The sequence below is a fragment of the Bidens hawaiensis genome, unplaced genomic scaffold (genome assembly GCF_021521415.1).
Source record: "Bidens hawaiensis isolate Kalapana, Puna unplaced genomic scaffold, B.hawaiensis_p1.1 tig00005851_1, whole genome shotgun sequence".
Lineage (NCBI taxonomy): Eukaryota > Viridiplantae > Streptophyta > Magnoliopsida > Asterales > Asteraceae > Bidens > Bidens hawaiensis.
Genome location: NW_027491385.1, coordinates 113576 through 138232, shown reverse-complemented (window position 1 = coordinate 138232; position 24657 = coordinate 113576). Strand labels below are relative to the sequence as shown.

The 24657-nt window shown below is 38.0% G+C and overlaps 3 protein-coding genes across 5 annotated transcripts; 2 read left to right on the top strand and 1 right to left on the bottom strand.

Annotated features, from left to right (window-relative positions):
• Positions 1-8220: 8220 nt before the first annotated feature.
• On the bottom strand, positions 8221-11631 carry LOC143630889 (protein trichome birefringence-like 5). Its single transcript, XM_077099783.1, has 5 exons — positions 10994-11631; positions 9941-10133; positions 9666-9859; positions 9421-9576; positions 8221-8720 (listed from the first exon to the last, which is right to left on the bottom strand). The coding sequence occupies exons 1-5, from the start codon at positions 11629-11631 to the stop codon at positions 8399-8401; spliced, it is 1503 nt and encodes a 500-aa protein (XP_076955898.1). The 3' UTR covers positions 8221-8398.
• A 2622-nt stretch (positions 11632-14253) lies between these two features.
• Positions 14254-17063, top strand: LOC143630888 (cold-responsive protein kinase 1-like). The gene is made up of 7 exons (XM_077099782.1): positions 14254-14272; positions 15291-15479; positions 15566-15687; positions 15767-15980; positions 16119-16350; positions 16444-16594; positions 16677-17063. Exons 1-7 carry the CDS (start codon positions 14254-14256, stop codon positions 17061-17063), a joined length of 1314 nt encoding a protein of 437 aa, XP_076955897.1.
• A 635-nt stretch (positions 17064-17698) lies between these two features.
• On the top strand, positions 17699-23916 carry LOC143630833 (villin-4-like). 3 transcript variants are annotated; one of them, XM_077099738.1, is made up of 23 exons: positions 17699-17754; positions 17865-17964; positions 18474-18542; positions 18636-18845; positions 18916-19093; positions 19170-19302; positions 19905-20067; positions 20159-20306; positions 20416-20525; positions 20597-20752; positions 20833-20901; positions 21016-21084; positions 21649-21786; positions 21863-21991; positions 22131-22278; positions 22374-22384; positions 22482-22622; positions 22694-22807; positions 22904-22972; positions 23065-23258; positions 23325-23431; positions 23521-23714; positions 23803-23916. In XM_077099738.1, the coding sequence occupies exons 1-23, from the start codon at positions 17699-17701 to the stop codon at positions 23914-23916; spliced, it is 2820 nt and encodes a 939-aa protein (XP_076955853.1). The 3 variants fall into 3 exon arrangements, with proteins under 3 accessions (XP_076955853.1, XP_076955852.1, XP_076955851.1); XM_077099737.1 differs by having other exon boundaries at positions 23065-23267; XM_077099736.1 differs by having other exon boundaries at positions 23065-23431.
• Positions 23917-24657: the final 741 nt, after the last annotated feature.

Genomic DNA, 24657 nt, shown 5'->3' with positions numbered 1-24657 from the left:
AACCCGTAAGTACAAACTTCCTTTATCTTTAACTTCATAGCTTAATATCATTAACACTTATCTTCTTTGTGCAGGCGTGGATGTTGACGCATTCCAGGGTGGAGCGCAGAGGAGTACCCCTCCGCCCATGACGGTAGGCTTGGTCAGCCTACCTGAGGCGACGACCCAGGCGGCTGCGCCTGCGCCTGCTTCCACTGGTTCAGTTGCTCACTCCGTTGAGCCGACTGTTCCAGCTGTGATGACGTCACCGCCGGCTGTCAGTGCCATTTTTACCGCATCTTTCACTGAGCCGGCGGTTACTTTTGCTGCGGATTCCGCAGCGGCGACCGCGGCGGCTGTTACCATGCCTCCTCCGTCATCGGCCACGACGGCCGATCCTTCAGGTATGCATGGGGCTTATCGCCAACCTCTGCCTCCTTCCCATCTGCCTGACCTCTTGGATGGATTTCCGTTGGGTTCAGGTGATGGGTTTGGCCGCTATCGGCCTGTTATTGACCCTACAGGTGCGTAGGGTTCTTTTGGCCTATTTTATATATTTTTATCATCTTTTCCTAACTGCTTTATGTTTTTTGCAGTGTCGGATTCCAATGAAGTGTATGTTCCACGATGGAACATCCGCCGAGGAACAACCCTTCGCACACCTGTGGAGTGCGTGGAGTGGGCTCGTCACGCTGCTCCCAGTGGTGCGTTGGGGGAAGCCATGGCTAGCTACCAGGAGGGTAGGCTAACCAATGAGCTTCGGGTTCTCCTGGCCCGGATGCAGCCGCGCGTCGAGCTGCTTTGTCGTAAAAACGACAAGTTAAAAGCAGCTCGCCTTCAAGAAGTAGCTCGGGCGCGGGCTGTCCGGGAGGAGAACGGAAAGCTTACCGCAGCTGCTGCGGAAAAGGAGAAGGCCTTCAAGGCCCTTGAGGTTGAAGTTCAGGCCCGGCTCGAGGCCCGTTCCAAGGCTGCCCAAGCTGTTAACGAACAGCTTCGGCTGGTTAAGGAAACTGCAAGGAACGCAACCGAGAGTGCCACCAAGGCTGAAGCTGTTGCTGAGCCTCTACGCGTGGAGAATGAAGAGCTTAAAGCCAAATTAGAGGCTCTCCAGCAGGCTCATGATGCCTTGGCGATGGAAGACGCCAAAAAGCTCCAAGAGATCTTGGACCAGAGGGGGGTGCTTGATCATACTGAGCGGAAGCTAAAGGGCGTCGAAGAGGCTGCGGCTAAAGAAGTGTTGCTTGCCAACCTCAATAAAAGTGAAGCCGAACGCGCCCGTAACGAAGCTCAAGCTGTCCTCCAAGAAGCTCTGGTTGCCAAGGAATGGCTTCTTCGAGAAGCGTTGTCTCAGGTATGCTTTTCATGTCTTTACGCTTTTCTTTGTAAATAGAAAAGGTTCTGATACTTGTATATTTTCTTGTAGGTTGTGCATCGGGTCTTTGCTGATACGTCTTATGACGATGCTATGAGCGCAGCCCTCAACGCTTCTCACGAGGATGGGGAAAAGGCCGGCTTCCTGCTTGGTCTAGGGTTTGTTGAGAAAGGCATCCCGCCTTCCAACTTCCCTTTGTATAATGTAGATACTGAAGCTGTTTACGACCAAGCAGTGAATCAGTATGCCGCCTTCCCGCATCCGGTGGTGGAGAAGGTGAACCAAGTTGCTGCTGCTGATGATGGGCTAGCTATCCTTAAAGCTTTCCTTGAACCGCCACGTTCTACTGATGGTGCGGGTCCAAGTGGAAGTGGCCCTAAAGCCTGATCCTGAAGATCCCTTCCCACTGCTAGGATAGATTTAGCTTGTATAGATTTATTTTCTTGTAGGCGGGTAGTTACCCGGCCATTCTTGTAATGAATCATTGTGAAATATAAATCTTTGTGCGGGTAAGACCGCTACTTTCTCTGGATTCCTTGCTTTATAAACGTTATATGACTTGCATACTTTAGTTTAAATTAGCAATTTTCCAAGTGTTTAGAATAAGTTAACCTTTGAACGTGGTAGATAATAGATTGAAGTTTTGCTTCCTCTTTCGTGATTGTGCGGGTAGGACCGTCACTTGCACTTAGTAGGATGGCTAAACTTTACCTACATCTGACCTGCGTGAAGGTTTTCCTCATCTTTTTTGAAATTTCTAAGTGTTTAGGATAAGTTAACATTTGAACGTGGTAGATAATAGGTTGAAGTTTTGCTTCCTCTTTCGTGATTGTGCGGGTAGGACCGTCACTTGCACTTAGTAGGATGGCTAAACTTTACCTATATCTGACCTGCGTGTAGGTTTTCCTCATCCTTTTGTTAGAAATTCTCTGTTTTGAATAAGTTAACCGTTCGACGCGCGGTTGTTAATAGGTTAGTGTTCAGTTTCCTCTCATGATTCATGCGGATAGACCGGCACTTTCATTTAGTGGGATGACTAAACTTTTCCCCTTCAACTGACCTGTGTGAAGGTTTGCCGTTTTTTGGGTTTATGCGGGTTTTGCCGCCTTCCCCACGCAACGACTTTCCACGTAATTATGCGGTGAAAACCGGCTTATCCGTGTTGAATAAATTAACCGTTCGACGCGCGGTTGTTAATAGGTTAGTGTTCAGTTTCCTCTATCATGATTTATGCGGATAGACCGGCACTTTCATTTAGTGGGATGACTGAACTTTTCCCCTTCAACTGACCCGCGTGAAGGTTTGCCGTTTTTTGGGTTTATGCGGGTTTTGCCGCCTTCCCCACGCAACGACTTTCCACGTAATTATGCGGTGAAAACCGGCATATTAGTGTTGAATAAATTAACCGTTGCGCGGTTGTTAATAGGTTAGTGTTCAGTTTCCTCTATCATGATTCATGCGGATAGACCGGCACTTTCATTTAGTGGGATGACTGAACTTTTCCCCTTCAACTGACCTGCGTGAAGGTTTGCCGTTTTTTGGGTTTATGCGGGTTTTGCCGCCTTCCCCATGCAACGACTTTCACACTTATGTATGCGGTGAAAACCGGCATCAGTGTTGATAGTTCATAAAGTATAAATGTAAAATCATCAGCGTCGATGTTCTAAGGAGAATCATTTCCATTAGAAGTGGCTCTGGCCTTTTCTTTACAAATTTGGAATTGATCTACATGCAAACTGTGTAATTGAGCTCCCTTCCATGTTGTTGGGATGGGAGTGCCATCGAGCCGATATGCACCTGGTTCGGGATCTCGTTCTTTACGCAGCATGTAGTCTCCACATTGAAGCTGGAAATTTTATTCGTGTTTTCCCCAGCTGGGGTTCTACACGGATCAGCCTGCTCAGCGTTCATTGCGCCACGAGGTGCGCGAGCGTCCCATCTCTGACAAATGCTTCGACCATGTCTTTTACGTCTGTGCATTCTTCAGTGTTGTGGCCTTTTGTCCTGTGAAAGTCACAGTATTTGCTCCGATCAGCATTGGGACGATGTCGGATTATTGGAGCCTTTGGCCATGGGAGCTCCTCAGTGGCGAATATCTCGGTGACGCTTTTGGTGAGTGGCGTCCATCTGGAGTTCTGGTTCGACCGTACGTTATCCCTTCCGCCTAACCGATTTTGCAAGCCGGATGAGGTGTCAAAGTTTACCCTTGACTGCCAAATGCCTAGCTTTCGCTTTTTGTTTAATCGGGCGGTAAGGACGTTGTCTTCTCTTGTTTTCTGGGTGTAGAGGTTTGTGCTCTGTGGGAGATCTCTACCCAGTTGCCTCTCAGTTTCCGCAAAGCGTTTAGCTGCTGTCATGATGGCATCCCATGTGGATGGCATGCCATCTTTACCCGTTAAGGTGCGGATGAGCTCTGGGTCGTTCGCGCCCTGGATGAAAGCAGCGCGAACAAGATCTTCGCTGATATTACCCAGACTAAGCTTTTTTGAGTTGAAGCGAGTGATGAAGTCTGGCAAAGATTCATCTTCCTCTCGAATGCATTTGAGGATCGTCCATTGCTCCTCGGTATACTTTCGTTGTTGGCTGAAGTGTTGGCTAAACTTCTGTTGGAAGTCTGCCCAGTCGTAGATGTGGTTGACCGGTAGACGATCGAACCACGCTCTAGATGGCCCAACAAGCGTCATTTGGAACATGTAACACCACGTAGGTTCCGTCCAATTGCTGACGGTTGCCCCCGCTATGAATTTGTTCAAATGATCGTCTGGGTCAGATATACCATCATATGTGCCGATGTTGGACATCTGTTTGGCACTTTTTGGGGCGATTGCTTCCGCAATGTCCCTTGCAAATTTGGACGTTCCCGCATTTGCAACAGTTGGTCTAAATGTTTTGGAGAAGTCACGTGGACTTCCACCTGTGTTTTTTGGTTTGAAGGCTTCTCCAAAACGCCTTCTCGGTTGGGAGTCCGTTTCCTTACGCTTCCCTTTTGCCCTATGGCGAGGGTTCGCGTCGGTGTCGGATTCCTCCGAGTCATCGTCCAAGTATTCTTCGAATTCGTCAGCCTGTTGGACGGAACGCAAGCGTTCGTCCAACTCAGCTTGGAATTCCTTCTGACGTGCCTCCGCCCATGCCTTAACTTCATCGAGTGTTTGGCGGGGGAGTCTTGTTCGTTTCTCTAACTGGGTATCGGTGAATCCCAGTGAGCGATTATTTACTGCACTTGCTCCAGCTTGGGTAACTGGGGTAGTGTTCGTAAAATTTACTTCACTTGCCCCGGCTTGGGTAAACGGGGTAGTGTTTGTAAAAACTGAGTAGCCGGTATTCCCCCCAGTAGCTGGGGTTGTGGTTACCGGAATTTCTTTAACCATCTTTCCAGAAGTTTGAAAAAACTGAAAAGAAATGAAGTTCTAGCTTTTATGCACGGATGGCGCCAATGAAGAAACACTAACCGGACCCCGGGCAGATTACGGATAACCTGGGGGTTAGATAGATGTTTCCCACGAGGGGTTAGACCCGGCAAAGATGGTTCTTCTGATAACCTGCAAAACAGACACCGTGAGCTTGTCACTGAGAAGGGGGGGTTCCTCCTTGTGACCACCCTCCGGCGTGAGAATCAGACTAGATTGCTCTTTAAATATAAATGTATATTAAGAGATTGCTAGAGCAGATATCAGGTATAATATGATGATAATATGATAGGATATGATAAGATGAGATGATCATACCATTTGGGGTATTTATAGCCGAATGTAGGTTTCCAATGAGGTGTGGCCGGCTGAATAGTATTCCTGTTCCACCAACTGTGGCCTACGCACGTGCCCTGCTGGTAGTTGGTGGGTAGGCAGCTGTAACACCCCGACCAAAGGCGGATTATACATCGGGGCGCCACATATTGTTTCATTACTCGTGACACTATTGGGTGTCAATATTTAATAAATACATTCATTCGCGCACGCGCAAGGTAAACACAAGATAACATAAAGCAACATAATTCTATATATTATAAGGCAAAATATTCGAACAACAATAACTTGTCTTGATACATTTTAATCTAGGTCCAAAAGTAAAAACGTCCTACGTGTCCACAAGCTCCAAAACAGCTACTGCAAACCTGAACATGTGTTAAAATAAACGTCAAACACTTGCGTGTTGGTGAGAAATCAAGTTTAATAGTTAATACATAGATAACAATAAATCTGCGCGCAACATGTGTATGTCTGGTTTTCAACAGGGGTGTAATCTGATCGGGACCAACTCTAAGATTCATAGACTGCCAGTGCTCACAATTGAGCTCACAAACAAGACAAACTGTGCATGTGTAAACAAAAGAGAAAATCATAAACGATAGTTCTCCCGTGTTCATCTAATGGTACCATGAGAACTGCGGAATAGACCGACAAGACGGTTAATGATCCACACATACAAATAAACAGCCAAGTCTACGTCCTCAACACATGGGATACTGCGTGACTAAAGTTCATAAACAAGTTTAAGACTCTAAGTTTGTATGAACACATGAACATCCCAAAACATTAAAAATAAAAAGGGATTAGGTACGAGATTACTCACTTGATAATCGGTGCGGTGTAAGATAAAGCAAGAACCAACTTTAAACAAGCACAAGTTAACCTATGAATAAGATTATTGTTTTAATGATTTGATTTAAGTCTTGGTTATAAGTTAGCATAATTAATAAGTAACTTAAACAAATTATTATATATAATAGATTACCGGAAAAGCAGGGCAGAACAGGGAGGAAGACGGAGGCAGAGAGGGAGGCGGCAGAGAGATCAAGGAGGAGGTTAAAATAAGTGTTTGTGTGTGAAGTGTTAGGAAAATAACATTATTATTTATAGGGAAACCCTAGGGAACACAATCCCTAGAAAAGGGGAAAAGATCTCCAAAAAGTAAAAGATTCCAAAAGCAAAAGATATCAAAAGATATGGCAGCTGCAGGGGACAAAGGAAAAGCTGACAGGTAACAGTAAAAGCATGGGCGGGTCAGATAAAGGTACTGGTCAAGCATGGAAAAAGCAGATCTCCAAAAGATAATGTCAGTCACTTTTTCTGCCAACCAATGGGGTTGGTGCGCATGCTGCGCCAAAAGTGGCTTTTCAGACATAAGATAGGTTAGGTCAACAGCACAGAAGATAAGACATCACAAAAGCAAACGGCTAGATTAAACAGGAGAAAAGACTCAAGGGTTAAACGCGAGAAGGCATCGAGCGCGAAGGCAAAAGTGCGCGAGCGCGAAGGCAGACAGAACCAACCTTAACGCGTCGCGGGAAGAATTATATTTCTAAGCGCGCCGCGGGAAGAATTTCAATTCTAAGCGCGTCGCGAGAAGAACTATATTTCTTAGCGCGTCGCGGGAAGAACAGTATCCATAGCGCGCCGCGGGAAGAACTAAAATCCTTAGCGCGCTGCGGGGACAGTTCGTCTCGCGTATCGCAGTAACAGGTGGTCTTCACGCAGGCTTCCTTGTAAAGAGTCTGGCGCGTGGAGCTGCGCAGACAACCTTAGGCGGGAAGGAACAAAGGACAGAGAGGTTCAAGGCTTAAGGGCGGGACGGCGACAAGAGGGAAAAGAAGGCGGAAAGAGAGAAGAGGGACGGGACGGCGGGAAGGAAAAGAGAGAAAGAGGCGGGAAGGAAAATATTATTATTAAAAATAAAGTATAAGTAAAAATAAATATTAAATCATAAAAGAAAGAGATCGGATCGGAGAAACGGGTACCTGGGTCGGGTCGGATCGGGGCAGATGTCACAGCAGCGGCTGACAGTGACCAGGCCTGCTGTGTACTATTCCTTTTCCACCAACTGCCGGCTATGCACGTGGTATGACAGGAGTTGGTGAGTAGGCAGCGGCTAATAGTGACATACAGTACAGGAGCATGCTGCTCGCCATACTGTTGTCAATAAGCTGTCGTATCTTTAGTCAGATCTTTTGCCCATACCTCGTCAGGTACAGTACAGAAGATCTTCCCGTATCGTACGGACTGGCTTAGTTGGGCGGGAGTATTCCCCCTCCCGCCTTTGTGCGGGATTGTTCCCGGCTTTGCTCATTCCTTCAGGTGACACTGAATGAGAGCTAAGTGCCTTGTGCGTGTAGCCTTGCTGCGCGGGTGGCCTTCCCTGATGGCTTGTATCCGCAACTGCGGGAACAGGCAGAGTCCTTCACCATTGGGAGGCATTTCATGCGGGAACAGCTTGCGTACTGCGCGTAAGGACGTCACGTCTCTGAGCATGGTGGGTCCTGCGGATCCAGTTGGTTTCTGCGCAGACGTCTCTCTTCAAGGTGAGTCTTGCGGGTCCAACTGGGCTCTGCTGGGACCTACCTCTTCAATGTAGTTTGTAAGTTTAATTGTCATCTCGTTTAACATGTCTTTACAACTCATTTGAGCTATTTAGACGAATGGGGTACGCAAGTCGAATTAGAAATACATGGTTTTAAATGCGTCTAAGTTGGGATTAACAAATATAACGATCGTGTCTGGTGTCTTCAAGGTCTATACAATTTGTGTATGATCTACCTTTAACTGTCATGGGTATATTTATATATAAAACAAAAGGCACAAGGATCATCTTAGTATGAACTGAACTGAAAATATAAAAAGAAATTGACATCATGTTTTTCTTTTTGAAAGGTCGAATATATTAAAACCAAAACGGTAACACCATTCATTTTCTTGATATCATGTGTAACACCTCTCATTTATCACAAATAAAGCAATAAATATGTGGTATATGTCGTTTTTATTCATGTATCACAAATAAAACAATACACAAATGTGGTTCTCGTAATTCTCAACGTGTTGTTTATTCTTAATCGACTGACATGTGTACACATTGTGTCGTTAGAGTGGGCGTGCGTGCAAGGTATCGTGCTCCAAAATAAAGTCGATTGATGCAACTTTCTAACTTCAAATTAACATTGAAACTATAATTTAACTTATCTAATAAACAAAATCACAAATATAATCGTGCCAGAAGGACCCGAAGCCAATGTACAATGACCGGCTAAACTCAACAGAAAACAAAGTTTGACGACTAACTTGTTCGAGCGACTAGCGTGGCATAAATAAGTTCATTCCAAGCATCAGGAACTCCCGGAAGACACCAATGGCTGCAATCTTCCCTTTTCGTCGACACCTTCTTCAACCTGGTCACATTCTTCCCATAAACCGATGGGTGACCATCTTTACGGAAGTTGGTTAACCTCGTTACATTTAAAAGCACAACCGGGAATCGCATTTCTTTGATCACTTCCTCGATTATCTGCATTTTTGGTGGATATGTTTCGATGATCCGCCCATTTTTTATGGGCTCGGTTTCTCCATGGCATGTACCTCCTGAATCCCATTCTCCGCCTCTGGCACAAAAAAAAAAGTGTGGCAAAATCAATGGGTTATTAGTTGGGTAACTGGTCAAAACCGCCAGTTTTGTACAACATTTTTTTGAGTAGTCCTTTGGGTTAAAAAGACCAAATTACCCTCAGTACAAGTGCACATGACTTGACTTGACTAAACGAACAAAACTAACGGTCATCCATCAAAAGGACATAAAGAACGAAAACTGTAATATACTCTTTTTCTAATAATTAATCAATATACCAAATATAATTACAAAAATCATATTATTTTTAAGATTTCTTGAATAAAATGATTTAGAAAGTTTTATGCATTATAAACACACTTTTGACAGAGTTCCAGTTTCCATTTTGGTCAATCTTTTTGTGTTACTCGTTTGACGCATTTGTGATAAAATGTAAACTGAATTGATCTATTCATACATAAACGAGTCTAAATTTCCGTTTCTACCTTTTATGATTAGGAACACATATATGGCAAAAATCCACAATTTGACTTCTGGGGTCAAAGAGGTTAACAAAAAGTTGGCAAAGCCATGTTAGATATTTGATAGCACATTGATAACCACATTTAACTCCAAAACAAATACTACCGAACGGGAATAACTGGTGCTAAAATTGTGATAACAAAAATCGGTTTGACCCCAAAAGTCAAACATCTCTCATTCAAGTTTCAATAACAAGAAAATAGAAAAAACATTACCTGAAATGAGCAGACGAGTAACCGCGATAAAACACCAGCTTATCTTTATCCATGTGCTTATCAATCCATTTTCCCCATGTCTTTAAAGCCCTCCTAAAAGCTTCCACCGCATCAAATTTTGGATAAATATAATCCCCTTCCCTAAAATAATTTTTCCTGCACTAACAACGTTATTTATGATTACAAAACAATATTCAGCATTATTACAATAATAATCTAAATTATCTTTGAAATGCCGTACATACCCCCTACTAGTTTTCCCATGAACCCACCAATGTCCGGTATTAAAAACGAGAATGTCAGCTTGTTTCCAACGCCTCGCTGATTTATCAATTACATCTATCGATAACGTCGGATTCGAGTTTCCTTGACCGTTGACCCGAGTTCCTTCCCTTACAAGAAAATGGGACCGCACGAAGTTAACCGTGCAGTTATAATCCTGTCAAAAGATGCTTTGTCAACTATCATTGTTATTTAATAATAATAATATTTCCGTGACAAACATAATCCTTATTATTACCTCAAATTTAAAGACATAATAACCTCTTCCTTTAGTTATTTTGTAGCCATGAATTTCATACATTTTGCTCTTATTCGGAAGGCTTTCGTATAACATGCAAAGAAGTGACTCGTATTGATTCCGGTTCATCGAGTCTCCCACAAGCAACAATCTTTTACCTCTTAGCCTCACTAAAAAATCAGTTGCATTGAACCTAAACACATAAGCATCCGTAAGCCATTAGTAGTCACATTATAGTCCCTCAATAAATCCAAAGTTTTTATTTTTCTCCAAGATTCAAGATAAAACTTACATAAAGGGCCCAAACGTTAAAAAGGAATAGCTTAAGCTACAAGTGGAATTACCGAGCCCATTACGAGTCGACGGAAAGGTCTCGACAAGCCAGACCATGTGGCAAAACGGCCTTTGGCGGCTTGGCCGGACTGTTAGACCCAAATTCCACCATTTGGGACTCCGATTCCCCCCAATAAAGATTTTCCCCCAATTTTTTAATCTTCAAACGTGTGCTCACTTGGCCTCGAGCGTTTTTTTACCAATTAGCATAATTTACAATCTTACTTTTAGTCTTAGTTTCAGTATTAGGAGTTGATTTGTAGATTCAAAAATCTGGCAAACCGACAAAATTACATTCTTCTGTAATCATTTGCGTCATTTAGAAATTCATCAACCGTTTTTATTGATGTTATTTGTTTTTGCTTCCGCTCTGCATCAATATAGGTAACAATTTACACATACAAGAGACAATTTTATGCATTGCATATTTGCATGTGTTACCATTATTTTGTAACACATTTAATGCAAAATCTTGTCTCTTGTATGCATAAATTGTTGCTTATATTGACACAAAGTGGAAGCAAACACAAATAATTACTACTATTATGCATTAAATGAGGTACCAAAAAAGCCACTAAAAGTCTAAAACAATGTGTTACCAAAACTTTATCCACCTTCATGATATATGATCAATTAATGCATAATTGCATACCTTATGCTTAATAGTTAACTATTCTTAAACACACTAAAATCAAAAGCATTAAATAATCAATAACCAACCTTGGAAGCTCACATTGATCAGGCTGCCACCTCCACTTCATATAATCTTGATCAGACCTTCCATTAGCCTGACAATCGAAAGCTTCATCGACAAACGGGCACGACCCGGGTTCGTAAACCGGGTACTCTTCATCCCTCACCCATTTCCCAGAATGCATATTGCAATTCCTCCCCCAATCTACACTCTTCTTAACCAACTCATCCTCAAGAACCCGTGCCCCATTATCCAAAATCGAGTCTTGATCACCCGATTCGGCATCATTTTGATATTTAAAATCTGGGTTTTCATCTACAGGCTCCGAATCACCAAACCCAGTTTCAATTTTCAAAATTGAGTCTTTATCACCCGAATCGGAACCATTTTGATTTTTAAAAACTGGGTTTTCATCTGCAGGCTCTGAATCACCAAACCCAGTTTGATTTTTCAAAATTGGGTCTTGGATCTTGGTTTCAAGAATTGGGGGTTTTTGAAAATAAGTGGAATCTTGGGGATCTGGAAGTGGGTTGTATGGATCTGATGTTATATGGGGATCAAGAGTTTGTTTGCTGAAGAGGAAGATGGTTACTAGGAAGACCAAGAGTAGGAAGCCTATGGGGAGTGTTTTGTGTGGGGTTCTAGTTATTGTTGTTATTGCCATTTGTGAGTGTAGAGTGACATGTTGTGTTGTAAGGTTTAAACCCTTGGTTCTTTTTTTAGTATATCTTGGACAAAATTGGTAACTTAAGATTGGATCCTGGTAAGGTAAGAATGTTTTTTATTGTGTGTAAATGCACTAACATGTTTAGGTGATTGTGTAAGTACTTAAGTAGCATGTATTTAGCCATAAATTATGAGATGTATTAGCCATAAGTTACGGATTTGTTGTTAATGAAAGAAGAAGTTAAGGGATGTATTAGAATAAATCAACTTTTGTTTTATACTTTGTTCTTATTCTTATTTTTCATCATCATAGAAACATGTTAACCAACAACCAAGGTTCAACATGTGAAATTTTGATTTCAAAGCCATAGACATGGATCAATTACATTCATATTACGTGAGTCATTCATATCAACTGGGGTTTATACTTGTTCCAGCAAAATCGATTAGGGTGAATCATCAATCCTAGAAAAAATTGATGATTTGTGCCCTCACATTGACATAAGATTGGTTTTATAGATGGAATCATTATCGTAAATATCACCTTAATATGATCAAAACCAACACGATGCATGAATTGGAAGTTAAAACAAAAATCAAAATGTAGGCGAGGAAAGGAAAGCTGAGAAAAGGATAGGTGACAAAAACGTAAATTTGATTTTTGGAGTCAATATTAATGACGACTTGATGAGGGAATCATATAAATTAAGTGATGGAACAAATGGACCTTACTAGGTTAGAGGTTAAATATTTATATAGATAGCTGAAAAAATAACAATTAGTTTGGAGTTGCCATGCTAAAATAGTTCTTTCAATTTTCAAAAGAATCACGACATGGTTTCACAAACCCTTATAGCACGGTTAAAAGACAAAGTGTGGTAACTCTCACAATACTATACTATAAATATTACATAAATATAATCATGTGTTGTGTTCGTTTGTCATATCTAAATCTAAAATATTTAACAAATATCATGTTTCATATTGTTAAGAAAAAGGAGCTCCAATCCATTTTTTGACGTGATTTGTTTAACTCTTTAAAAAAATAAGTCACAAACCGTTAATATGTCTGACCGAATAGTCAAAATGAGTTTCTCATTTAGACTAACTAATAATGCGGTATTTTGACATATCTAACATATTTAATAATCACGTCATGCTTTGTATTGTTATAAAATTAATTGGTTGTTTAAAATTAAGGTTAAAAAAAATAAGAATCCTCGATCCATTTATTAGGCTATCTACTGTAGTTAACACTCACCATCCACGTAACCAATTTGTTAAACGCCATTACGCATCGATGTGACAGAGGCGTTGCCCTTGGAGGCGTGACCATAGCTACGAGATTGTGAGGTGTTGCATGCCCACCAAAAGCCCACACCATTTAATTGTTTAGCCAATTACCATCGCTCATATCACTTTCTTTTTCTTATCATTTTTTATTTCATGATTTCTGCATTATTTTAATTAAACTTGGTGAGTAAAACCATTATGCATTCTTTTTGTAATATGTGTTTTAATCTACGTAATAATTGACGAGACAAATGAAAATACCTTTTTCTCTCTGCACCACTATGGATGACAATTGAGTCAATTGACACTATTTAAAACTTATCGCAAAGTATCACTGCTTTGAAACCCGGCCGGTCTCTATACCGGGTCGGGTCAAGGTGTTTGGCCGTTTTCAAAAAACCCGTCCGGGTTTTGCAGGTGGCAACTAGCCCGGACCCGACAGGTGAACCGGTAAAACTCTTTATTAATAATTATCACATGAGCCAACTTTTTTTTTTGAACTACCAATAAATTCATTCATTATAAGAAACATAGGTACAAGCAAGATGCTAGCAATAATCAAAACCCGAGAGAAAACCCCCCAAAACCACCCGTACAACAAATTTAAATTAAAGCCACACCACCTATCCCATATTAGACCCGACCATTTTGATCTACACCACCTAAATGTGCCAACCTACTAAGCTTCATTGATTTCTTTATTGATAAGACATAAATGATATACATTTAAAAAACAATGTATAAAACATAAATAATATATATTTAAAAAACAATGTATAAAACATAAATAAATATTACCTTTTATTTGTATATGAATTATATATATATATATATATATATATATATTTAAATTATTTATCACGTCATCCTGATCAAACACCCTCTCGGGTCGGTCTGACTTTTGACCCGATAAGACGTCCGGATCAACGTCCGGGCCGGTTCAGAAACACTCACAAAGTATCAATGCGTTTATTCAAGCAGTCAGCACGAGTCTCTCAATTAATGCGGTATATAGTATATACTCATACGCATGAATGCAGTATACTTCATTGATATACAAACTCCTACAACAATATTGTTTAAGCTCTTGTTCCCATCGATATTGACAATCACAGGTCACCATTATACAATAATAAACCAACATATTGTAATACGTTGAGTGGCAGCAAAGCAAATCTCAGGATGTTTAGCCACATTCACATACATACATTCTTCTTGTACTCTGTTTGTCTTGGATTTATATTAACACTTTGAACTCTCCGCAAGCTGTCGTTATAAAAGGAACGGCTTTTTACTTTTGCTGATGAAGTGTAATTGTGAAGACGAAATGCGTCGATTACTTGAAGGTATTTGTTATTGGGTTTTATTAATTTTCTCACAGACATTTATACAAACACCTGGTGTGCATAGATAAGATTTTATTCTATTTTATTTTATTTTTTTTTAATGTGAAATTTGATCAACTTTTGCGTGGCTTACTTGAAAGTAATTATTGTGTGCGATTCTGCAAGTGTTTGGATAGGGTTTTAGCATGGGTTTTCTCACAGACATTTATACAAACACCTGGTGTGCATAAATACTTTGTTTGTTTTATGTGAAATTTGATCAACTTTTAAATTAACTAATGGAATCATAGTCTTGGAGTTGTGTCAATCGAAACAAGATTGGACTTACATTATGAATCATAGCATCTCTGTTTAGAGTTTTTAAAATTTATGTTAAAATTCTCATTTTTTGTAGTGGACACGTCTAGGGATGAGAAATAACCAAACCATAACCGTTAACCGAACCGTAAACCAAAAAGTTTGACTGAAATTAACCATAACCGAAGAGAACTGATCGGTTGTGGTTAAGTGAATCTGATTAACGGTTATGGTTACGGTTAATGTGTCTTTGTGAACTGACTTTAACCGAACCGAACCTTGTATGTTTGTGTTTCCAAATTTTATACCTCTATTTACATTTTTGTACCTCCATTTCCAGCTTTTAACATTTAAATTCATGCTGCAACTGTTTATAATCGAGCTTGGAACACCATAACCAAACTTGGAATCGGCTTATTTCAGCTTCAAAACTTCATAATTGAGCTTGAACACCATAACCGAACCATTTTTAACTGAAAGAAAGGGAAAAAAAATACATTGGACAATTAACCGAACTTAATCGAAACTGAAGGTTAACCGACCGTTCGGTTTTGGTTATGGTAAAGCCCCCATAACTGAATTGACTTTGCACATCCCAAATGGTTGTTAATTACTGAATTCACTTGTTCGTTAAGTAATGTAGACCAAAAAGAAGCATTTTGGTTAAAAAGGAGTTTGTGCTTAACTGATAATGATATTATAACGTCACTTTTGGATGCAGCAATATCTCCAACACCCTTATTTCTCAATGCAGAAAACTCATCTAAGAAGCACAATGCATCTGCCATCTTCTTAATCCTTGGAGGGTTAACCGTGCTCCTGGTTTTACTGATTTTTATATTCATTTTCTATAAATTTATCAAACCAGCACGGGTTAGAAAGTCAGCAAAGCCCGATAACAGCTGCAAAGGTTATAACTTTATTGTATAGCATTATATCACAAATATCATTAATGTTTGCTTATTAAACTGATCTTTTGTGTTGTGGCTTTATAAGATTATTTCAGTGGGAATCTTAGAACAATAAGCTATTTTAGCTTCCAAGCATTAAAGAAGGCGACTAAGAACTTCCACGAGTGTAATTTTCTTGGAAAAGGTGGATTCGGTCCCGTCTATTTGGTATGTTTCCTTTAAACCGGTAAGTACAAATTTGGATATATTAATTAAAATAGATATGTGCTCTTATGTGCTGTTTTAGGGTAAATTACAAGATGGAAGACTAGTTGCTGTAAAGAAATTATCTTTTGATAAATCGCAACAAGGAGATGCAGAGTTTCTTGCAGAAGTGAGAATGATCACCAGCATACAACACAAGAATCTTGTTCGTCTTCTTGGTTGTTGCTCTCAAGGACCTCATAGGATTCTTGTCTATGAATACATGAAGAACAAGAGTCTAGATCTCATTATTTACGGTACATAACTCAAAACACATTTCTAGAGGTGAAAACATGGACAGGCTAGGTAACGGGCCAAAATTAATTTTGACCCGCAAACATTTTTGTACCTTTTTCTTGAATTTGTTGATAGTAAATGCATAGTTTTGTGAATAGGAAAAAACAAACAGTATTTAAACTGGAGCACTCGGTTCCAAATAATCTTGGGTATTGCCCGGGGATTGCAGTACCTACACGAGGACTCTCACATTAGGATTGTGCACAGAGATATAAAAGCCAGTAACATTCTTCTTGATGACAAATTTCAACCCAAAATTGGAGATTTTGGGCTGGCCAGATTCTTCCCCGAGGATCAAGCTTACCTCAGCACCGCATTTGCTGGAACATTGTAAGCTACATCTTAATCTTACAATAATATATCAAACCATAATCATCAATCATCATACAAATTATTAAAAATGCATTTGTTTTGTGAGTTCAGAGGTTATACGGCCCCAGAATATGCGATTAAAGGAGAACTATCAGAAAAGGTTGACATTTACAGTTTTGGAGTTTTGGTGCTTGAAATCATTAGCTGCAGGAAGAATACTGACCTTACTTTACCAGCAGAAATGCAATACCTTCCCGAATACGTAGGAGCCACTCCCGTTTACATATTTAGTATTAGATCCGTATCTACAAAATGTAATCTTTATTTATTTGTTTTGAAAATAGGCGTGGAAGTTGTATGAGAGTTCAAGAATGGTTGACTTAATCGATCCAAGAATGAAGAGCGACGGCTTTGTGGAGAAAGACGTAATGCAAACGATTCGGGTGGCTTTGTTGTGCCTTCAACCTCATGCAAACTTAAGGCCACCTATGTCAGAAATTGTCTCAATGCTGACATGGAAGGTCGAAATGGTCAAATCGCCAATAAAACCAAGATTCTTGAATGCGGGACGACGACAAATGGGTGAAAGCGAATCTTGGGAAGCCATATCTGATTATTTCCCTTCTCCACTCGAAAGTGAATCCCCCAACTTGACTCAACCTCCAAACTCTGTTGAGTGTAGTAGCAACAGAAGTTTTTCAAGAAAATTTGGTAGTTTGAAAAATTGTTAATTTAGTTTTTTTTTTCTTTTCATTTTTTTCAAATAAAGATTTGTCTTTTTTTGTTCTAATCTTTGCACCAAAATGGTTAATTTGCTTGTTTGTTTCTTTTTTCAAATCAAGATTTGTTTTTTTATTTTATTGCATTTTGTTCTTATCTTGTTTACTGGATTTGGGCTTGTACATGAGTTGCATGTTTAGTTAGGAAATAAAGAAAGAAGTGTATGTACCAAAAATAATTACAGCCATTAGTTTACATGTTATAAATTTTTGTTTTTTAATAATTACAAAACACAAAAAAAAAATAAAAAATAAAAAAACCCAACGGTTCTTTCTCTCTGTGTGCGATTTTTGTGAAGGACTCACAGCCTTTCTCTGAAAATTTCTCTCTCTAGACTCTGATTCTCTCTCTTTCTCTCTCCTCTACAATCTTTGTTTATTGTTTATGTTTTATATTGAACATGCACATAATTTCAGACATTTTGATTTGATCCACACGTTCAGAATTATAGATTTGTAGGTAAGATATCAATTCATTAGAATATGTTGGTGCATTTTAATTATTATGTTCAAGAATTTTTATAATTTGTGTGTGAATTTTTATAATTTCAGGTTTTATTTGATTTGAATTGGTGTGAATTTGTATAATGTCTGTTTCTATGAAAGAAGTTGATCCAGCCTTTCAAGGAGCTGGACAAAAGGCGTATCCTTTGTGTTATATAAATTCTAAATATTAATATTAATATTTATAATAATATTTTGTTAATTGAATGAAGTGTATTTGTGCATGCTAATCTTAACATCAATTCATAGAGGAATTGAGGTGTGGCAGCTTGAGAATTCGAAGCCGGTGGCTGTTCCAGAGTCTTCTTATGGGAAATTTCTTACAGGGGAATGCTATTTGATTTTAAAGGTACAGCTTTAATAATTCTTGATGTATTGAACTTTATATGTCTAATGTGAGTATTGTAGTTGAATCATATAAGTTGTTATATTTTCTGTTTTGTTTTGTTGTTCCATCATGCTTTTTCGTTCATCATCTATAATTCTAAATAATATTCTATTGTTATAGCAGTATTCGCATTTAGCATCCGATGCATAGAACAAACTATTATTGTATCCGGCCCGCCATAGTAGCTAATATTGTCTGTTTTGCTCACAAGTAGTTCAAGGCTTTGTTTTTAATGACACAAAGATCCTCAAAAGAATGAAAGTGTGAAAAAGAAGTATTAATTTTTTTTTGAGTACATTACTTGGATGGTCCGGTAGTTTGCTCAAATTTCACCTTTCGTCCCTAGCTTTGAAAAGTTACAGAAATGGTCCCAACTGTTCGTGAGATCGGAGATCGTTACACATTTGGTCTTGGGTTGGATGGCTATTAAAATTATGTTAAAATTGACTCTTTTGCCCTTTATTTTACAGACCCATGCTTCAAAAAGTGGTGCTTTTCGCTACGACATCCACTATTGGATCGGTAAAGATGCAAGGGAGGTGAGCTCATTTCTTTCCTGATATACATGTTACGTTAACTTGTTATTTTACCGCATGTATATGTTAGTTTCCTTTTGTTTCTACTAAATGCAGGATGAAGTTGAAACTATATCTACAAAAGCACTTGAACTTGATGTAGCTCTTGGATGTCGGGCGGTTCAGTATCGCGAACTACAAGGACATGAAACAGAAAGATTCCTTTCTTGTTTTAAACCATGTATAATGCCAGATGAATCTGAATCTCTAGAACATAAAACGCGCATGTTTTCTTGCAAAGGAAAACATGTAGCTCATGTTCAAGAGGTAAGTAAGTTTACACATTATATAAAAATATGACCCGTTATGTTGTCTGATATTATTTTACCGAACGTAGGTTCCTTGTGCTCGATCCTCACTCAATCATGATACAATTTGTATATTAGACAGTAAAAATAAGATATTCCAATTTAATGGGTCAAATACTTCAATACAAGAAAGGGCTAAAGCACTACAAGTGGTGCAGTATATCAAAGATACGTACCATCGTTCAAAATGCGATATAGCTACAATTGGTAAGTTAATATTCATTATATTAAAAGACTAAGTAATAAAAATCAAAATTTGATTTTTTTTTCTGGTTTTATTTAGACGATGGCAGGCTAATGGCCGATGCTGAAGCGGGCAAATTTTGGGGCTTCTTTGGTGGATTTGCTCCGCTTCCAAGAAAAACAACTGCGAATGTTGCTCAACGTACTGATGATATTCCACCTCAGCTATTTTGGTAATAAATATCATCCTAAACTTACAGAATGTTCATTAAAATAAGGAGCTTGATAATGGTACACCAGCGGACAGCAAAATTTTATGAAAATAATACATACATTGTATAACCTTTTAGTAGCTAACTTTTTGAATAAATAAACAAAGGTATAATATTTTTTATCCATTTAAAGTAATCAAATATGACTTTTTTATTAAGTTTTTGTTAGATGTTTTTTTACTTACGTTTTTAAATAGACTTAAAATGGATCAAAATGTACTGTATTTAAATATTTTAATCAAACGACCATAATAATAATTTCTAAAATTAATTGACAATAATATTAACAATTTACAATATTAATACTTAATAATAGGTTTATTTATAAGAATAATAATAAATTAAAAAAAGCACAAAACGGGCCATATGTGGCTATATATCTTGAATATACATGATATTCAATAACAATATGGTCCATATGGCACATTTTGTTGTTGAATATTCAACACGTGACCAATATCGTTTTGAAGTGACATGAGCCATATGTCAGTGGCGAGTTGACTCCTGCCACTGTGGCAGATGATTGTTGTAATGACTGATGGAATACATGTTTGGTATTTAAGTGTAAAAAAGGGGCAGGCAGAACGTGTCACGGCATATTCCTTGGCAAAGAAGTTACTAGACACACACACTTGTTATGTTCTGGATTGTGGATCAGAAGTTCATGTTTGGATGGGACGGAATACTTCAATGGAAGAAAGAAAAGCCGCAAATGGAGCTGCAGAAGTAAATATAATAAGAATTATGCATTTGTGCGGTTATTAATAATGATTATATCTTATTTCCACTTATTATAAGTTTTAATCTTGATTTACAGGAGCATCTCCGTGGCCAGGACAGACCAAAGTGTAAAATCACCCGCATGATCGAAAATTTTGAAACGGTATCATTTCAGTCAAAGTTTGACTCGTGGCCTCAACCGAATGATGTGGTTGCGTCTGAGGAGGGTAGAGGCAAGGTGGCTGGTTAGTTAGTTAGTTAGTTAATCACTTATTCAGTTAATTTATACTTTTAAAAATAAAAAACTAATTGACATTTTGTTAAAAGCTTGAAATAATGATTTTGTATTTGTAGCGCTGTTAAAACGACAAGGGGTCGATGTTAAGGGGCTGCTTAAAGCAGCTCCCAGAAAGGAAGACGAAGAAGAAATTCCAGCATATATTGATTGCAGTGGATCTTTGCAGGTTTTTATAAAATTTTATGTTTGACTTGGTTAATGGGTAGTTTTGTAATTTACTAAATCATGATTGTGCAGGTGAGGCGCGTGAATGGTCAGCAAAAGAGGCTTTTATCCGATACTGATCAATCAAAATTCTATACCGGAGATTGTTATGTCTTTCAATATACATATACTGGAGATGAACAAGAGGAATGTCTTATTGGGACATGGTATGGAAAGAAAAGTGTTAAGGTAATTAATTTTTAATTAAAATAAAGTAAAATAAAATAGGTAGTTAACTAGTTTACTTATTATGTAAATATGTTTTGTAGGAAGATAGAGATTCAGCTCTCTCACAAGCAAACAAGATGGTTGAGTCATTCAAGTTTTTAGCTACACTGGTAGTTAGTTGACCTGATGATAACTTAATATTTTAAAATTTTAATAATTATTTTTTAATTTTAGTTTGTGTTTATAGTTTATACTCATGATCATTTGATTTAATGGATTTACAGGCACAGATTTATGAAGGAGACGAACCATTTCTTTTCTTTGCAATATTTCAGAGCTTTATGGTTCTCAAGGTGAGCTTCAAGTAGGCTTGTAAACGAGCCGAACAAACATGAACGGTAAATGTTTGTGTTTGTTCGTTTAACTTTAAGCGAACAAAAGAACTGTTCATGAACGCAAATGAATGGACATAACTGAACATAGATGAACAAACATTACGAGCGAACATCAATTAAATGTAAACTGTGAAAATCGATCTATCGGGTCTAAAAACTAATAAAACTAGACAAAATTGTGGTGAGTCTACAAATTTTAAATGAATATATAAAGAACAAACATAATGAACGTAAACGAGTGAACATAAACGAGCGTAAATGAAGAACATAAATGAACGTTCACCAACATAAATGAACGAACAAGACATGCGTTCATGTTTGTTCATTTAATTAAATGAGAAATAAAATGTTCATTTTCGTTTGTTTATTAAATAAACGAACTTCCTTCCGAATGGTTCACTGAGCGTTCGGTTCATTTACAGGCCTAGCTTCAACTAAGATACAAGGAAAGATAATACATTAAACATTTATTCTTTTCCGTTCATTTGGTTTTTAAATTTAGTAAATTTCATAAATTATCAGGGTGGTCTCAGTAATGGATACAAGAAGTACATATCGGAAAATGAACTACCAGACGACACTTACAAAGAAGACGGAATTGCATTATTTCGAGTTCAAGGCTCGGGACCAGAAAACATGCAATCAATTCAAGTTGAACCCGTAAGTTATTATTTTATAATCATATATTCCATTTAATAACCAGAAAGAGATGTAATTATGTTTCTAACTGGATCAGGTTGCTTCATCCTTAAACTCCTCTTATTGTTACATATTACACCAAGATGCAGACGTCTTTACCTGGTACGGAAGCCAGACAACCACAGAAGACCATGACCTTTGTGAGAGGCAACTTGATGCAATAAAAGTATGCATCTTAATCATATTGTAATTATATATATATATATGCATTTAATTTAGATAAGTGACCGATAATAATAATAATAATAATAATAATAATAATAATAATAATAATAATAATAATTTGTCATCACATACGGTTGCAGCCAGAAATGCAGACCAGAGTGCTTAAAGAAGGTATCGAGACCGACCAGTTTTGGGAAATCCTAGGTGGAAAAACCAAATACGCGGCAAAAAAAATTCCACATGAAGAGGAAAGTGATCCTCATTTGTTCTCATGCACATTAACCAAAGGTGAAACACCTTTGTTTTAATTAATATAATGATTATTTTGCTGTAAATTAGCAGTTTTTTTTTGGTCTTTGATGCAACTTTTGCTCGTTCAGGAGACGAACTGAAGGTATGTATCTATTTTAGAAGTTTCACATGTGAAAACTATACAATATATATATATATATATTTGGATTTGAAAGATTGATTTCGGTTTGTTGATGCAGGTGTATGAGATATACAACTTTAATCAAGATGATTTAATGACAGAAGATATTTATATCCTTGATTGCCACACTGCCATATTTATTTGGGTAGGACAAGAGGTTAATGCAAAAACCAAAACACAAGCATTAGCCATTGGAGAGGTATGCTTTTATCAAACAACATCGTTTCGGTTTCGAAACAAATGTACATTATTTTATGTGTCATTTGACAGAAATTTCTTAAATGTGACGTTCTTCTGGAGAAATTATCTCTTCAAGCTCCAATATTTATCATAACAGAAGCATGCGAGCCACCATTTTTCACATGGGATTCATCTAAATCTGGAGTAAGTTATGTTTCATTTATAATTTTAAACTTTATAAACATAAGTTTAGTATTTAACTATTTATAAATTATAATATGTCTATTAATATGTTAACAGATGCATGGAAACTCATTCCAAAGAAGGCTGTCGATTATAAAAGACGGAGGTCGTTCGATTAGGAATCATGTACGCGTTTCTGTATTATCTTCTGATAACAAAATGATAATTATTTATTTATTCATTCTAATCAGATAATTATGAGTTTATGACATCATCAGAAACCAAAAAGGAGAACACCATCATATGGAGGTAAATCGGCTTCTGAAAAACCGCAACGGTCGAGAAGTGTGTGCTCTGACCGACCACGTGCCCGGGGCAGGTCTCCCGCCTTCAACGCCCTAGCTTCCAAATTTGATAATCCAAACGGCAGAAACCTCTCAACTCCACCACAAAGAAACCTCTCAACTCCACCGTCAAGTAAGCTTGGTTTCGGTAGTGATAGCGGTAGCAGCACTGGCGGGGGTGGTGGCGGCGGCAGCGGTCTTGACGCCTCTAAAGTTCTTTCCAAAACTAAAGCTTTTACATCATTAACCACCTCAACCAACAAACCAACACACGAAAAACTTATTCCACATTCTGTAAAAGGTAATGTATGAATGTATGATCATCTTTATAAGTTATGGTTAATAATGATATAAATCTTGAAACTGGTTAATATGTTTTAATGTTATTAGTAAGCGCTGATTCAGCAGCAAAACCCGAGGCGAACACTAGGGCTGTTAATCCAATGAACAGTAGAACAGAAGTAAAGGAAAATGCGAAAGAGATTGAAGTTGAAGATGATGCAGGGCTCACATTATACCCGTATGAACGTTTAACAACGTCATCAACCGACCCTGCTCCAAATATTGATGTAACTAGACGAGAGGTACGTTTTTTATAAACAATTAGCGTGTCATATATGATTACAAAATCTTTATTTTGGTCAATAACATTTGAAATATTATTATATGCAGATGTATCTGTCGAAAGCCGATTTCAGGGCGAAGTTTAACATGACTAAAGATGCATTTTACAAGATGCCAAAATGGAGACAAAATAAGATGAAAACTTCACTTGCACTGTTTTGAGTTATCTATATGTTTATAAACAAGGAAAGCATGCTTATAAATTTTATTATATGTTTATGTTGCAGTAGGTAATCATTTATTGGAATGTAAGTGAATAGAGTGTATAGCAAGTGCAGATATCCTTCATTTGATCAATAAAATCTGATCATTTAAATACTCATTTTCATGTATCACTTTTATTAATCAACTTCAACATGCTATTATACATATGTACCAGTTTTATATTGTGTTAGTTATACCATGATTGCATCTCAACTTTGATGTGTTATAATTTTTCTTTAAAAAAAATATATTAATTAAGGAAAAGGCCATTTGTCTCACAAACACACCATAAGAAATGTTAAAACTAACTAAAAAAGAGTAACAATAACAAACATGTGGCAAGTGACAAAATTCTTCTATTTAATAAAACTTGTTATTTAGATGGATGCTTCTTGTGGTTTACGCATAATGCATGTTCGCTCCCCGCTATAATATAACTATATAAGTTTAATATGGTCATCGACTGTTTGCAAACGGTAACACTGGTGCTCCCTAGCATGCATGAGCATTAAGTTTTTCAATGTGTTTGAAATGACTATTTTCTTTAATGATTAAGAAAAAAGTTAGTTAAATCATGGAGGTTATGGCCCTACTTTTCTTCAAAAAGTACAATATTGTCCCCGCTCTCATCCCCCCCCCCTCAAACAACTATATCCAATTCCATGATTGTCAAAATTACGATTAGGCGTTGATTAATCA

What these genes read in the sequence shown, in the direction of transcription:
- LOC143630889 (XM_077099783.1), bottom strand. Translation starts at nt 11,631, where the DNA reads ATGGCAATAACAACAATAACTAGAACCCCACACAAAACACTCCCCATA. An exon ending in ATTATGTCTTTAAATTTGAG is followed by an intron (nt 9,860 to 9,940) that starts GTAATAATAAGG and finishes ATCTTTTGACAG; the next exon opens with GATTATAACTGCACGGTTAA. An exon ending in TACTCGTCTGCTCATTTCAG is followed by an intron (nt 8,721 to 9,420) that starts GTAATGTTTTTT and finishes TTTTTGTGCCAG; the next exon opens with AGGCGGAGAATGGGATTCAG.
- LOC143630833 (XM_077099736.1), top strand. Translation starts at nt 17,699, where the DNA reads ATGTCTGTTTCTATGAAAGAAGTTGATCCAGCCTTTCAAGGAGCTGGA. An exon ending in TCGGTAAAGATGCAAGGGAG is followed by an intron (nt 18,543 to 18,635) that starts GTGAGCTCATTT and finishes TACTAAATGCAG; the next exon opens with GATGAAGTTGAAACTATATC. An exon ending in TATTCCACATTCTGTAAAAG is followed by an intron (nt 23,432 to 23,520) that starts GTAATGTATGAA and finishes TAATGTTATTAG; the next exon opens with TAAGCGCTGATTCAGCAGCA.
- LOC143630888 (XM_077099782.1), top strand. An exon ending in GCCCGATAACAGCTGCAAAG is followed by an intron (nt 15,480 to 15,565) that starts GTTATAACTTTA and finishes TGGCTTTATAAG; the next exon opens with ATTATTTCAGTGGGAATCTT. An exon ending in TGCAATACCTTCCCGAATAC is followed by an intron (nt 16,595 to 16,676) that starts GTAGGAGCCACT and finishes TTTTGAAAATAG; the next exon opens with GCGTGGAAGTTGTATGAGAG.